The sequence below is a fragment of the Schistocerca serialis genome, chromosome 9 (genome assembly GCF_023864345.2).
Source record: "Schistocerca serialis cubense isolate TAMUIC-IGC-003099 chromosome 9, iqSchSeri2.2, whole genome shotgun sequence".
NCBI lineage: Eukaryota > Metazoa > Arthropoda > Insecta > Orthoptera > Acrididae > Schistocerca > Schistocerca serialis.
Window position 1 is genome coordinate 160,864,807 of NC_064646.1, and position 16,184 is coordinate 160,880,990.

The 16,184-nt window shown below is 42.8% G+C and overlaps 1 protein-coding gene across 1 annotated transcript in view; it reads left to right on the forward strand.

Moving 5' to 3' along the window:
- Window positions 1-14,581: 14,581 nt before the first annotated feature.
- LOC126419218 (uncharacterized) overlaps window positions 14,582-16,184 on the forward strand; it is a 51,545-nt gene continuing 49,942 nt past the window's right edge. The window contains exon 1 of the mRNA XM_050086352.1: window positions 14,582-14,874. Within this exon, the coding sequence (XP_049942309.1) occupies window positions 14,629-14,874 (246 nt within the window). The 5' untranslated portion in view covers window positions 14,582-14,628. The remainder of the gene's footprint in view (window positions 14,875-16,184) is intronic.

A 16,184-nucleotide genomic window follows, 5' to 3' on the forward strand; every position in this document is an offset into this window, starting at 1 on the left:
CCACATTCTTCGAAAAAGGAGCACTTGGAATGGAAAGAACAATAAGAAGGGATTAACAACAGTAACTGCATACATAATTTTCTTTTCAACTACTTCGTAATTTTTTTGGTAGAGTAAGTTATTGTGATGCATCACTCTAGCGTTAAGATGTGACATAGGTATTAAACATGGCCATTTTTACTGTAATATTTTTTCTGCTTGAGCTTTGTCATGATTAGATATAAGTTGCCAGGCATAGTGCTACTGAATTTTAATTTGTGTTACACTGCTAAGCCAGTTTACTACTGATTTATTTTTCTTGTTTTCTGCACATTGCCTTATATTAGTTGTAATATTGCAATTGCTTTGCTGATTTCTATAATGCTGCTTGCTTTGCAAATCTACATTTTTTGTCATTGCTGTTTGTGTTAGTTGTTTTGTGCTGCTGCATTGTCTCGTTCCTTAGTTTAGCATCTGAGCTCAGTAGATTTAAGTTAGCTTAAGATGGGGTAGGCTATATGAGAGAACGAGTTGTGATTAATTGGAAGAAATACATGGAGAAGCTATAAGAAAATGGTTTGGCCAAAAAAGTATTTTGAAGGAGGATATGAACAAAAACGTAGGGTTTAGGGACAACAGGTTTAGGTAGGATTTTCTTGGAAATAAATGATCAGGTAAGATAATGGAAAATAAACAATGAGGTAAGAAATATGTGAACATATAAATACAGAAAGCATGCTTGGATAGGATTTTTTTGATGGAAAGAAATGTTGAAATAAGACGAAAGATCTATGGAATGAAGTTTTGGGTTGGACCACAGTACCAAATGTTTCACTGAAAACAAACCCTATCCTGTCCTTTCGTATTATTCCGCTATGTGTTTGTGTACCCTTGTGTATTTGTGCTCTTCCTGTCTTTATGTGTTTATCTGATAAGACTTATGTTGTAGAATTTTTCTAATACTCAGTTACATTCACTATGAAGAGTAATACTGTTATCCTCAAATATAATTTGCATTAATAATATGTCATTTTCTTTGTAAAGATGTTTACACATTATTAATTTTGTTCTGTTTCAATTCTCATGTGTGAAATTAATGTTTCGAAAACTATTCTCATTATTTTATATATTTACTTATGTCATAATTCCTGTAACACTGATGTATCTGTTTATTTCTATTCTTTTGTAAAGCCCATATTACTATAAATGTTATCTGTATTGTTATGTTCTTTAATGATGTATTTTGTACCTTTGTTATTGTATTCTCATGTTATAAAATTGTAATTGACACCAGTTCATCAAATTAAGTAACATGTAAGCATTCATTTCACTGCACATATTTCTGTTGGTCATAGTATATGGACAATATGTGAAAAAAAGATGACTGTTAGTGTTTGGACGTGTGTTAGTAATTCAGCAAGGGACTGATTAACAGCACTGCTGGTTCTAAGGATAATTCCAAAAACTTTGTGAGTGCACAAGTGGTGGTTTATGGATTTGCTATATTGTCTGCAAGACTTCTGAGGACAATTCCAAAAACTTTGTGCGTGCACAGGTGGTGGTTTATGGACTTCCTATATTCTCTGCAAGACTCTTCGATGGTGATTGTGCACCTGCACAGTCGCAACAGATGGCTGCTGGCCGTCTCTACAAGGACTACAGTGGGTCTGCATCTTTATTTCTACAAGGATTGCACTGGGTCTGCACCTCTGGTGACCCACCAATACCGTAATCTCTACCAGGACTATAGTGGGTTTGCACTGTGATGACCTACCTACCAATATTCTTCAAAACTTCGACTGACTCTGCGGTGGGTTTGCTCTGTTGTGGTCCATTACCTGTCTGCATGTCAAGAGTCAGCACTGTCTTTCCGTTGGAAGGACAACACTACTTCTTCAAGACTGCATGGAAATCCACTACTTCCGTGTGCATTTTCTTTTACTGCTCAGACTTTGAGAAAACACTGCTGTTTTACTGTGATGAACGATCATGACTGTCTTTATGGACTGTGAGAAAATTTTAGCTTTTGACCAACATTGTATCAATAAGTGTGTGCATTTGATTTCTTTGTTATTGTAATTGTGAAAAATTTTAACAAATATGTATTGGTCAGTGCCCAAAATAATTTGTAAATTTTTTTGTGGGGCGCATGGGGGCTACGTAAGTGGGCTATTTAGGTTTTTATATTGGTAACGCCACGTAGCGCTCCGTATGAAAATCACTGGCTGTGCTGTGTGCAGTCTGTGGCTGGTTTGCGTTGTTGTTGGCTATTGTAGTGTTGGGCTGTTAGCTGTTAACAGCGCGTAGCGTTGCGCAGTTGGAGGTGAGCCGCCAGCAGTGGTGGATGTGGGGAAGTGAGATGGCGCATTTTTGAGAGCGGATGATCTGGACGTTTGTCCATCAGAAACACTACATTTGTAAGAATGGATGTCATGAACTGCTGTATATATATAATCATTTTTGAACACTATTAAGGTAAATATATTGTTTGTTCTCTATCAAAATCTTTCATTTGCTAACTATGCCTATCAGTAGTTAATGCCTTCAGTAGTCTGAATCTTTTATTTAGCTGGCAGTAGTGGCGCTCGCTGTATTGCAGTAGTTCGAGTAACAAAGATTTTTGTGAGGTAAGTGATTTGTGAAACGTGTAGGTTAATGTTAGTCAGGGCCATTCTTTTGTAGGGATTACTGAAAGTCAGATTGCGTTGCGCCAAAAATATTGTGTGTCAGTTTAAGCACAGTCATGTATAATTTTTCTAAGGGGACGTTTCATAGTGTGTAAGCTTAGGGACAGATGACCTCAGCAGTTTGGTCCCATAGGACTTACCACAAATTTCTTTTCTTACCTGTGCCATATGTTTTGGGCTATTAATATTACGCAAGCTATTGTGATTTGATTGTTTTTAAGATTCATCTATACTGGTTTACATCAGTTTTCCCTTGCCAGTCACAGTCCTATTCAGACGAATATGTGACGATTTGCTCTTACTAGACAGATTATGATCATTCGATACGTAATTTACTACTTGTTGTCAGAATGTTTTCTATTTCTTACTGCCATCGGTGTCAAAACTAGCATCAGCTATTGAGATTATTATCTTCGACATTTTTTGCATGGTCTCTCAGCCGAAAAGGCAGATGTTGGTGCTAACGCAGCCGGGAGAGCCGCAGTTCTTCATTATATGTAACGTGTGATTACCTGATATATTTGTGTGCAACGACACGAGACTGGGCCCACATGCCCATAGTACTGCATGTGGTTATAAGCGACACTGCTTTACACATTTTTCAGACTTGGTGAGATGCTTGCTACAATTGCCCATTATAATTCGTTGCCCAAACAAGTAAGTGTTCAAGGTCTAGGTGATTTTCTACAGATTCTTTGCAGTTAAATCACGATACTAATTTGATTCATAAGTCTAAATATTTTATTGAGACAGCGTATCTTTCAATTCAGGGCAAATGCGGACTAACTCTACCAGGTCACCCGTGTTCAGAAACCGAACAGACGCTTTGGAAGTTAAAAGCCGCGTAATATGTAAAAAGTAACTGCCACATATATTTCGGCCGCGGCTACAGTGGCATTCTCCTCAGTCGCATGGTGTACTGTGTTGTTCAAGAACCACTTATACTTCTTAATGACACTTTATTAGATATAACAGGTCATGATTTCAAAAAGAAAAGAAAAAAAACTGGTGATACGATTCGTTCTATGGTGGAAGGAGTGGGGAAACCTTATTAGATTGTTTTCCTGTGACGCAATGAGAAGAGATCTGCTTTTTCCCCACTTAACATCAGCCATGATTGTAGTCATCAAGTGATGGGTTGCAGATTAGTCTTTTCGATATGTGATACGTCAGTCACGCAACTGGAGCCTCTCGCTAGTAATTCTCGGGTCTTAAGTTGTTAGAACAGCCTGTTGGACCCTTTCGACTGGCTGCTTATGGTGCAAGCCTACAACAATAGTGTAGTTTCGTTTTATTATACGTTTTTGTTAAAGGCGGTAATCAAAAAGTTTCCGTTTGAGGGCGTTGCAGCAGTGTATATGCGACTCCGATGCGAGTATATAAGCACCGATACGTAGACAAGGGGTTAGCATGGCCTTCAGCGGAAAATTTTTGATCACCCCTTGAGGCCAATGACCCCTCTTCACTGCAGTTTACCATCTTTGGCTATTTGCCAGTTACGCAAGTTCGATGAATATTGTTTTCTTGCTACAATGTTCCTGGTACAACCTTTCTACTGCCCAGTCACTGCTCATTTGGTGTGCTGCTCAAATCTGAATTGTGACTGACAAGAGGGGTCATGACGAAATATAAATGGAACTCACAGACCCACAGGAATGCCAACGGAATTATGTCCGGAATGTCGACGAGAGATTTCTTTTCTACGTGACTTTATTCTTCACTCAGAAATCTTTTATGACAACTGACTGGCATCAGAAGTTACGATCATACTTTTTCGAGCTGTTTATATCCTGGAGGATGCAGCAATTATTAAGACACTCAAGTATCCATACATCTCAACATAATTAAAGGATCACATTTTCGAAACCCCCTAATTACTTCCCATCGCAACGCACAATTTTGAAATTATGTCTCAAATGTGCCTAGAGCCTTCCCCTGTAACGGAGAAAAAGCGTCACGCGCTGCAACGTCACCCTCAGGCTCGGCCACGTTTCAAACAGCAAGGTGTCGACACATGCCGCAGCTCGGAAGTTGTGTGAGCTGTAAGTTGGATTAATATGTCACTTCCGGCCTAACACCACCGCGGACTGTCATACGATGGAAAGAACGTCCAAGCCCCATTTACCAAATTTCATCCCTTCTTCTGACGTCTCAGCGGAGGAGGTCAGTACCTCGACGCCCAGCATTGAAATCAGGCAGTTTTCTTACGGGGGACCGGGGAAGACATTTTAGACACATCGCCGCTCAGAATCGACACCGAAAGGCCTCAGGAGGTGGCATGAGGGATGTCAGTGAAACCACGCCTTTCTCAGGCGTTGATTCCTGCACATTTTGCGATCGAAAATGACAATCCGCAGTGCGAGGAGCAACACGAAGACGTTCTTGACAATCTTTGACACTGCTGATACCCTTGGACGTTTCAGCCCTTCTCTAAAGACATTGTGGATTGTATTCTCATTGAACATGAGCGTAGCCCTGAGAAGTTTAGCGCAACAGCAATTATTTCTCTTGCTTACAGATTGGAACGACTAGGTGCCATTGATAGTTACTCGCCAAAATGTGAACGTGATCCTAAGAAGCAAAGGGTACTTATGCTTTTTCAATCCTTCTGTTTTACACCCTCCTGTGGGATGATCATGGTGGAGGGCTACGTCGACAAGTCCAAAAGGTCCCTCTAAGATATCGCATTTCGGTATCATCCTTGTCGCCACCGACACACCTTTGTTCAGCACGTTAGAAATGCACGAGGCTCGTTCAAAAAGTAATGCCCACATTTTTTAAAGAGCCTTTAACATACATAGACAGACGTCCTTGTTGATATTTCACATTTTATGTTTGTTCTGTGCGCCAGTGAAGTTTCAAACCGTTCTGGCAGATGGAAAAGCCGTAATACAGCGTCAAAATGGCGTCTACATACTACTCACGTTACAACCAGCGTGCTGTTATTTAATTCTTGTGTGCAGAAAAAGAAACCGTTGTGAACATCCATAAACGGTTGTGTTCAGTGCATGGCGATGTTGCAGTTGTTAGGAGTACAGTTGGGCGGTGGGTAAAGAAACTTACAGCCTCAGGAAATGCAGAAACAGAGCTCCATGATCAGCCACGTTCAGGACGTATTGTCGCAGTCAGTGCTCCAGACATGCTAAATCGTGCGGGTGCCATTATTCGTCCCGACACGCGCGTCACAACTCTACAATTGAATCTACAGTTGTCGGTCGGCACTGGAAGTGCGTCTGCAATGATCGAGACTCTCGGTTATTCAAAGAGGTGCTCACGGTAGGTTCCACGAATGCTCACAAGATTCAAAGAAAGGCCATTTCATCTGAATTGTGGGGAGCGTTTTGAGGCCGACGGAGAGGCCTTTCTGCCACGGATCGTGACGAGAGTGGCAGTCATGCAGCGCAAACATGGCTACAGGACAAGAGCTTTTACCAGCAGGGAATACATGCTCTTCCACAACGTTGGCATACGGCCAAAGCACGTGATGGAAACAACGCAGAAAAATAAGACATGGACAAGACACAAGACATGTTGATGTATATTGTCACCAAATTCTGACAGTCAACAATAAATATATTCTGAGAAAAACAACGTGGCGCATTACCCATTGAACGACCCTCGTACATTCAGAAATTTCAATACCAATTCAGCCTTATGGCAGCTCTAGCGCCTGAGTGTTAGGCAACCCATTTGACACCTCTTGCGTGCGGTATGCCTAACATTGCCACCCTAATGCGTCGCAACTGCAAGCAATTGTGGCTATCGAAAAAGCAAATCTTTAGGTGTGTTGCGCAGTGTATATTATTAAATGGATAAACCTGTCACCTGATTCCAGCAGCATGGTGCCTTTCTAACAGAATCCTGGATCAGCATGACTTTGATTTTCAGTGTTTTGTATAATTACTGACCGAACTTAAAAATTAAAAGTACTACCATAAACTATTCATTAAGAGGTATAACCTTAAGCCAAAAGTTTAAAATAAAATGTCACACATTAAAGTTAGAAAATATGTATACATCGCGAGGCAGTGTAACTCAAGCGGTTCTAGGCGCTTCAGTCTGGAACTGCGTTGCTGCTACGGTCGCATGGATGTATGTGATATCCTTAGGTTAGTTAGATCCAGGGGACTGATGACCTCAGATGTTAAGTCCCATAGTGCTTAGAGCCATTTGAACCATTTGAACTTAGCGACTTCCATCAAATTTTACTTACAATTTCAAACTTTTACGAAATTTTCTGTGATGGAAACCTTCTCCACAAAGTAATGAAAGGAAAAAAGGTTGCCACTTGCTACTTTGTCGGTGTTCATGCAGTAACGCTTCAGGATCGTGCAAGACATTTTGATTTCTTGCTTCTTAACTACCAACTTTATTCACAATACATCTTGCACGCAGTGCCCACGTATACCACTGAATGTACCTGCAAAATTATATTACTGTAGGACACCTGGTTCTGAAGACATTTAGAAGACAATAAGATGCGTGAAAAACTAGTTTCTGCTTTAAATGGAGCACATATTATCCAGACTATACTCATCCAGTGTTTGATAATAAGAAGACTTAGCGACTTACGAAAAAAACTTTAAACATAATTTCAAACGTTTTATAATTTTTTTTCTGGCTTAGGGCCCCACAAAGTTTCACTTTTCACGTGATAATTCTTCAGGATCAAGTATTTCGTTTTAAATTACTATTTATTTACTAAGAACCCTATTTGCTACCCATTTTGCACGATGTATCCACATATATCTTCGAAGATACGTACTAAATTAAATAACTGTCCGACATAGTTTTGATTTTGAACTTCACATTAATCTGTGGGTACATAATCAAAAATTAATAAAGCCAACATAATTAGGGTTTTGCGTCTTGACTTACTCATTGCAATGTAATCAAGTGTTTGAAGCTGTGTGATACAGGTGAGTTCCATTTTTTAAAGAACCTGGGTTGGTGTGTTACTGGTTTTACACTGTCCCAGTAAGCTAGCCGTCATATGATGGGATATCTTGCGGGGTACTAAAGCACTGTGCTGCATATGTTAGCCCAGTACTTGCCACATCTGTAATTTTCCCTTTAGAAATAGTCAGTTTCTTGCTTGATTGAAGTGCTCATTAGTAAATCCGCTTTATAAGAAAGGAGAAACGTTTAATGTAGACAGTTTCAGACTCATCTCTATGCCACGGGTGTTTGCAAAATTTATTGAAATATGTCTATATATAAGGGTAAACGATCATTTCAGTTCACATAATTTGCTGTCAAACGTACAGCTGTATCCTCCTTTCCCAATTAGGCACTGGACGGATTACAATAAAAGTTGTGAAAACTAGAAAATTTCTTAGATTTAACTGAGGTGTTTGATTGTGTGTATAACAAAAAATATTACTGAAAAAGTTGTCCCATTGGAATAAGAGAAGTTGATCACAGTTGGTCACCAGCATTGTGAAGCCTGGTGCAGGGTTGGCTCAGGTGACTGACAGCATAGTGGAGTTATGTAGGAACTTCACGAAGGAGGATCAGGTAGTACTAGCGGGTGGAGCAGCGAACAGTCTTGATAGGGACGGGAAATATGATGTAGGTAGTGACCTGGTAAAGATAGCTACTTAAACTGGTGGCACTAATGTGTTTCAGCGTCATGATCGGTCTCATCTTAATGCGGTTGTTAGGCGCGTTAACATGGGACCAGGGAGGGCGCTGATGGCAGAGGGAATGGGTCACGTTTCACTGGTGCCAGTTGGGTCTATCAGTAGATCGTTTTTCACTAGGCATGGCCTGCACCTCAATAGGTATGGGAAGGGGAGGCTGGCAAAGCTTATCGTTGACAGTGTAGTGGGTGGTGGTCAGATCACTCATGGAAAAATTCCTGTAGTAGTCGGTGTTAGAGGTGCACCGTTTTTAAATTGAAGTCAGATGATAGGTATACCTGCTTAAGAGAAGTCCCTCTAATGGCTCACCTTCAGAGGACGTCATGTTTCCAAGTAGAGAAGGAATTAACATATTTCATCAAAGTATAAGACATATCAGATATAAAGTTAGTGAACTGCTAATAGATGTTGGCTCTGAAATTATTGGTATGTCGGGGCACCACTTAAATAATTTGAAAATTCAAAGGCTTCCTTTACCAGGATACAGATTAGCTGGCTGTTTTTCAAGGAGCTCCTTGCGGGTTGAGGGAGTGGCTATGTACGTAAAAAACAGTATTCCATTTGAGTCCATAGATGCATCACAGCACTGCACTGAACAGATATTTGAATGTTGTGCAGGAGCAGTTGAATTTAGTGATACTAAACTTCTGATTGTTATTGTTTATTGGTCCCCTAACTCTGACTTCACAGCATTTCTGCTCAACCAAAGACGGTTCTTGATTCACGTTGAAGAAAGTACCAGAAATTAGGTATATGTGGTGGCTTCAATGTAAATTTTGTATGTGATGGTGCAAGAAAAAGAATGTTGGTAGATCTCATAAATTCATATGATCTGATGCAGACTTTCTTTCCTACTAGGGTGCAGGGGAACAGAAGCACATACATAGACAATATTTTTATTCGTTCTTCATTACTAGAAGGGCATTCCGTTAGCAAAGGAGTAAATGGTCTTTCAGATCATTATCCACAAATTTTAACAGTAAAAGGCTTTTGAAATCAAACAAATGTCACATATAATTACAAACTATGTAGGAAACTTAATCCAACAGGTTTTTAAACCTTGTCAAGGAACAAGAGTGTCAGGATGTTTATAGTGTCGATAACGTAGATGATTATTATAATGCTTTCCTTAATACGTTTATCATGCTCTTTGAGATTTGCTTTCCATTAGAACGTTCTAAATCGGATACCAGCAGTAATAGGCAGCCTAGGTGGCTGACTACTGGGATAAGGATATCGTGTAGAACAAAGTGGGATTTATCTCAACATTTTAGAATTAGTCACAATCAAGCATAAAGTAGCCCATTACAAACAGTATTGTAAGGTGCTTAAAAACGTTATTAGGAAGGCAAGAGTATGTGGTATGCAAAGAGGATAGCTAATTCACAGGATAAAATTAAAACCATATGGGCAGTTGTGAAGGAAATGTCTGGTTAGCAGCACGAGGTCGACGATATAAAGTCAGTTTGCAGTAAAAATATGTCTGTTACTGATAAATCAGATATATGTACAGTATTTAACAATCATTCTCTGAGCATTGCTGGTGAATTAAACAAAAATTTAGTTTCTACAGGGAATTATATAACTGTCTTGGAAAATGCCTTTCCGAAATTGTTGTCTGGAATACTCCTCTGTGATACAGACAAGGGAGAGATTGAGTCAATAATTAAATCACTGAGGACTAAGGACTCTCACGGTTATGATGTGGTGCCTAGCAGAATATTAACGTAATGTGCTGCGAATGATAGCCCTGTATTTAGCCATATTTATAATTTTGCCTTTAGGAATGGTCAGTTTCCTGAACGATTAAAGTACTCAGTAGTGAATACGTTTTATAAAAAGGGAGAAACGGATAATGTAGATCATTTTAGACCTATTTCTATGCCATCCGTGTTTGCTAAAGTTATTGAAAAGGCTGTGTATGTAAGGATAATTGATCATTTTACATCACACGATTTGCTATCAAATGTACAGTTCGGCTTGACAAGTCCTTTCTACAACTGAAAATGCTGTACTCTCTTTTCTCTGTGAGGTACTGGATGGGTTAAACATAAGGTTCCGAACACTAGGCATATTTTTTGATTTAACTAAGACGTTTGATTTCGTTGGACGCAAAATACTGCTCCAGAGGTTGGACCATTACAGAATACGGGGAGTATCTCACAACTGGTTCGCCTCTTGCTTTAGCAACAGAGAGCAAAAGGCCATTATTCACAATGTTGAGAATGGTTGTGATGTGCCGTCTGAGTGGGGTACGATCAAGTGGGGGGTGCCGCAGGTTTCAGTATTGGGGCCACTCCTGTTCCTTATTTATATAAGTGATATGCACTCTAGTATTACAGGTAACTCTAAAATGTTTCTGTTTGCTGATGACACTATCATGGTGGTAAAGGATGTTGTGTGCAACATTGGCTCAGTTTCAAATAGTGCAGTTCATGACCTAAGTTCATGGTTTGTAGAAAATAAACTAATGCCAAATCACAGTAATACTCAGTTTTTACAGTTTTTGGCAATCAATTCAACTAAAACTGGCATTTTAATTAAACAGAATGGGCATGTGAACTGTTTAGATTTCTAGGTATTAGAAGAGTATCTACAATAAGTAAAGGTCCAATACGAAATTTAATCCACTTCGCTTATTTTCATCCGCTTGTAACATGCGGCATTATATGCTGGGGTAACTCTCCCCATTCACAAGGGGTGTTTTTGGCTCAGGAACGGGCAGTTACAGCAACATGTGATATAAGTTCACGAACCTCTTGTCGACCGCCTTCAGGGAGCCGGGAATTCTGACACTGGACTCTCAATGTTTATTTTCTTTAATATCATTTGTTGTTAACAATATGACCTTATTCCCAAGAACTAGCAGCTTTCACTCAGTTAATACTAGGCAGAAGTCCAATCAACATTTTCTTCTCACCAGGCGTGCTATACTCTGCTGCATCCATATTCCGTAAGTTATCACACGAATTAAATTATTTTAGCAACACATTCAAGTCTAAACTGAAGAACTACCTCATGAATCACTCCTTCTATTCTGTCGGGTAGTTCCTGGGAAGAAATTAAGCTGGTTATACACGATGAGGTGACAAAAATCATGAGATACCTTCTACTACCGTGTCGGACGTCTTTTTGCCCGGCGAAGGACAGCAACTCGACGCAGTATGGACTCAACAAGTCGTTGGAAATCTGTGCAGAAATAGAGATATTCTGCCATAATTGGGAAAGTGTTGACGGCGCAGGATGTTGTGCACGAACAGACATTTCGATTATGTCTCATGAGTGTCCGATAATATTCATGTCGGGCGATCTGGGCGATCAAACCATTCCCTCTAATTGTCCAGAACGTTCCTCGAACCAGTCGCGAAAAATTATGGCCCATGTACATGAAACTGTTGTTTGGGAACATAAAGCTCATGAATAGCTACAAATGGTGTCCAAGTATCCGAACATAGCCACTTTCGGTTCAACTGGACCACAAGACCCTGTCCATTCCGTGTAAGCACAGCCCACAACATTATGGAGCCACCACCAGCTTGCACGGTGTGCTGATGACAAATTGGATCCATGGTTTCTTGGGTTCTGCGCAACTCTCGAACCCTAAATCAGTTCTTATCAACTGAAATCGGGATTCATCTGACCACGCCGTTGTCTTCCAGTCGTCTAGGGTCAAAACGACATCGTCAACAGCGCAGGAGAGGAGCTGCAGGCGATGTCATCTTATTAGCAAAGGCATTCGCTTGGGTCGTCTGCTGCCATGCTATATTAACGCCAAATTTCACAGATACGTTCATCGCATGCCCCACATTGATTTATGTGGTTATTTTTCGCAGTGTTGCACTCGTATTGGCAATGACGACTCTACGTAAACGTCACTGCTCTCAATCGCTGAGTGAAGGCCGTCGGCCACTGCGTCGTCCGTGGTGAATGACAATGCCTGAAATATGGTATTCTCGGCACGTGGATCTCAGAATTCTGAATTTCTTAGCTATTTAAAATGGAATTTCCGTCGTGCCTAGATCCAGGTACCATTTCGAGTTCAAAGTCTGTCAATTCCCGTCGTGCGGCCGTAATCACGTCGGAAACATGAATCACCTGAGTCCAAATGACAGCTCCACCAATGAACTGCCCTTTATACACCACTGGCCATTAAAATTGCTACACCAAGAAGAAATGCAGATGATAAACGGGTATTCATTGGACAAATATATTATACTAGAACTGACATGTGATTGCATTTTCACGCAGTTTGGGTGCACAGATCCTGAGAAATCAGTACCCAAAACAACCACCTCTGCCCGTAATAACGGCCTTGATACGCCTAGGCATGAGCCAAACAGAGCTTGGATGGCGTATACAATTATAGCTGCCCATGTAGCTTCAACACGATACCACAGTTCATCAAAAGTAGTGATTGGCGTATTGCGACGAGCCGGTTGCTCGGCCACCATTGACCAGACGTTTTCAATTGGTGAGAGATCTGGAGAATGTGCTGGCCAGGGCAGCAGTCGAACATTTTCTATACCCAGAAAGGCCCGTACAGGACCTGCAACATGCGGTCGTGCATTATCCTGCTGAAATGTAGGGTTTCGCAGGGATCGAAGGAAGGGTAGAGCCACGGGTCGTAACACATCTGAAATGTAACGTCCACTGTTCAAAGTGCCGTCAATGCGAACTAGAGGTGACCAAGACGTGTAACCAATGGCACCCCATACTATCACGCCGTGTGATACGCCAGAATGGCGATGACGAATACACGCTTCTAATGTGCGTTCACCGCGATGTCGCCAAACATGGATACGACCATCTTGATGCTGTAAACAGAACCTGGATTCATCCGAAAAAATGACGTTTTGCCATTCGTGCACCCAGGTTCGTCGTTGAGTACACCACCGCAGGCGCTCCTGTCTGTGATGCAGCATCAAGGGTAACCGCAGCCATGGTCTCCGAGCCGATACTCCATGCTACTGCAAACGTCGTCGAACTGTTCGTGCAGGTGGTTGTTGCAAACGTCCCCATCTATTCACTCAGGGATCGAGACGTGGCTGCACGATTCGTTACAGCCATGCGGATAAGGTGCCTGTCATCTCGACTGCTAGTGATATGAGGCCGTTGGGATCCAGCACGGCGTTCCGTATTACCCTTCTGAACCCACCGATTCCATGTACTGCTAACAGTCATTGTATCTCGACCAACACGAGCAGCGATACGATAAACCACAATCGCGATTGGCTACAATCCGACCTTTATCAAAGTCGGAAACGTGATAGCACGCATTTCTCCTCCTTACACGAGGCATCACCACAACGTTTCAGCAGGCAACGCCGGTCAACTGCTGTTTGTGTATGAGAAATCGGTTGGAAACTTTCTTTATGTCAGCACGTTGTAGGTGTCGCCACCGGCGCCAACCTTGTGTGAATGTTCTGAAAAGCTAATCATTTGCATATCACAGTATCTCCTTCCTGTTGGTTAAATTTCGCGCCTGTAGCACGTCATCTTCGTGGTGTAGCAATTTTAATGGCCAGTAGTGTACCTTGTGTACGCGATACTACCTGCATCGGTATATCTGCTCATCGGTATGCCATGATTTTTATCACCTCAGTGCATATTGTCAGGTTGTCGTCTGCAATGGTTTGGTCTACATTTTAATTTCTTGATGCGCTCCATGACGCTGGAGATTTGCTTCTTAGCCTGCTGGATTGGCCGAGCGGTTCCAGACGCTGCAGTCTGGAGCTGTACGATCGCTACGGTCGCAGCTTCGAATCCTGCCTCGGGCATGGATGTGTGTGATGTCCTTAGGTTAGTTAGGTTTAAGTAGTTCTAAGTTCTAGGGGACTCATGACCTCAGAAGTTTAGTCCCATAGTGCTCAGAGCCATTTGCTTCTTAATTTGGTCCTGTGGAATGAGTCGTTCGAAATAAATGGAGAACAACGTCCCCATATAACTCGCGATTCTCAGGTAGAACTTCATAGCCGAGAATCTCCGCCACCGTGCCTGGGCTCCCGCCTTGTATGCAGTACAGCGCCGAGCAGCGGTGACCCGGTGAACCGGGAAGCTGTGTCCGGCGCTGCCGGCTCACGCTGGGCTACGTCGCGCCGTGGCGCCGCCGGAAGCGGCAGTTAGCGGCCGCCGCGCTGACCTCCAGGGGTCGCGACCCGCGGGCCGCGGCGTGGGCGTGGGCGGCACCTCGTTGCCCGCGCCGTCGCCCACCTACGGCGACACGCCGCTCCCAATTACGACGGCTCCGACACTCCGGCCGGAGTACATAAGCGGGGCGTCCACTCGCCACTCGGACGGTGAGCGATCGGCAGTCGAGCAATATGGCGGCCACCGCACTGGCAGTCCGCACGCTGCTCGCCATGGCCGCAGCGGTCGTCACCGCGCAGCCGACCGGCGCCTGGGTGTGGCGAAGCTTCGCCGACAGCGGCCGCTACGATCGCAAGTTTCTGTTCCACGGGTTCCCGCCCATACTGTGCGGCGGCGAGGACGCCTTCTGGACGTCGCCGTGGAGTGGGCCGGCAGAGGTCCGAGTACGGCTGCCCAGCGTCCACGAGGAGTACTGCAAGGTACGATACTCGTTCCTATTTTGTGTTTTATTTGCATCTTGGCTGTCAGAGGTCCGTCCATACAGCAAGTTGTGTAGCGCGAGATTCGAATACGGGACACCCTGTCGGTAACGTTTTAATTTCTCTCCAGCTATCTCATCAAAAGCACTCGGACATTTATTAGTGGTTATTAATGAGGGGAATGCCCACCCTCCCCATTATGACGCCTTGACTCCGCTGGGGACACTACAAACGTGGTGTCTACATAGAAATTCTTCCAGTCCATATGTGGCATAACAGCAAACCAGTGCTTAACAGTATTGGTTAAAAACAGTCTCAGATGCACCTGAAGATACCTAAATAAGGCGAAACGCGTCGTTGAAAAATAAAAAAACTAAAATTGCAACCAAGACTGTTTTTAACCAATAGTGGCTTCTACATGTCTACGGACGAATGGCAGCCGAATCCAAAGAAGGGAGTGTTTTTTAATTTATTTATTTATCTGGGCAGGTCAGTCTATTTCAGGAATGTTGCTGTCCACGAACGATTGCCTTACAGTTGCTGCCTCATGACAGAATGCACTGTCATGGTGATGCAAACAATCATCGTCTCCGAACTGCTCCTCCGCTGTACGCAGTACACAGTACTACGAAATGCGTTCATATCCTCCCGCATTTACTATTTTCTTGTGCTTAATAAGATTATCACACTCTAACTAAGAAAAATACAGCCATGCCGTAACACCACCTCCTCCGTACTTCACTCTTGGCACTACTCATAATGGCAGGCAACAGACTCCAATCATTCGACAAACCCAAACCCTTTCATGGAACTGCCACATGATACAGCGTGCTGTCTGTGGCTGACACTGTCGCTGAGCCGGATGCTGTCGCCTGTCCTGTTTCAGAGGAAACCACTCAGACTGCAAGATCCGGGCAATCGCAGAGGGTGCGATTATTGGTTCAAAATGGTTCAAATGGCTCTGAGCACTATGGGACTTAACATCTATGGTCATCAGTCCCCCAGAACTTAGAACTACTTAAACCTAACTAACCTAAAGACATCACACAACACCCAGTCATCACGAGGCAGAGAAAGATTATTGGTAGTTGGGAGCTCCAACGTTAGGCGCGTTATGGGATCCCTTAGGGACGGCTGCCAAGAAATGTAAGAAATCCAATGTGCACTCCGTGTGCATACCGCGTGGAGTCATTCCAGATGTGGAAAGGGTCCTCCCGGATGCCATGAAGAGCACAGGGTGCAGCCAATTGCAGGTGGTGGCTCACGTCGGTACCAATGATGTGTGTCACTTTGGATCAGGAGAGATTCTC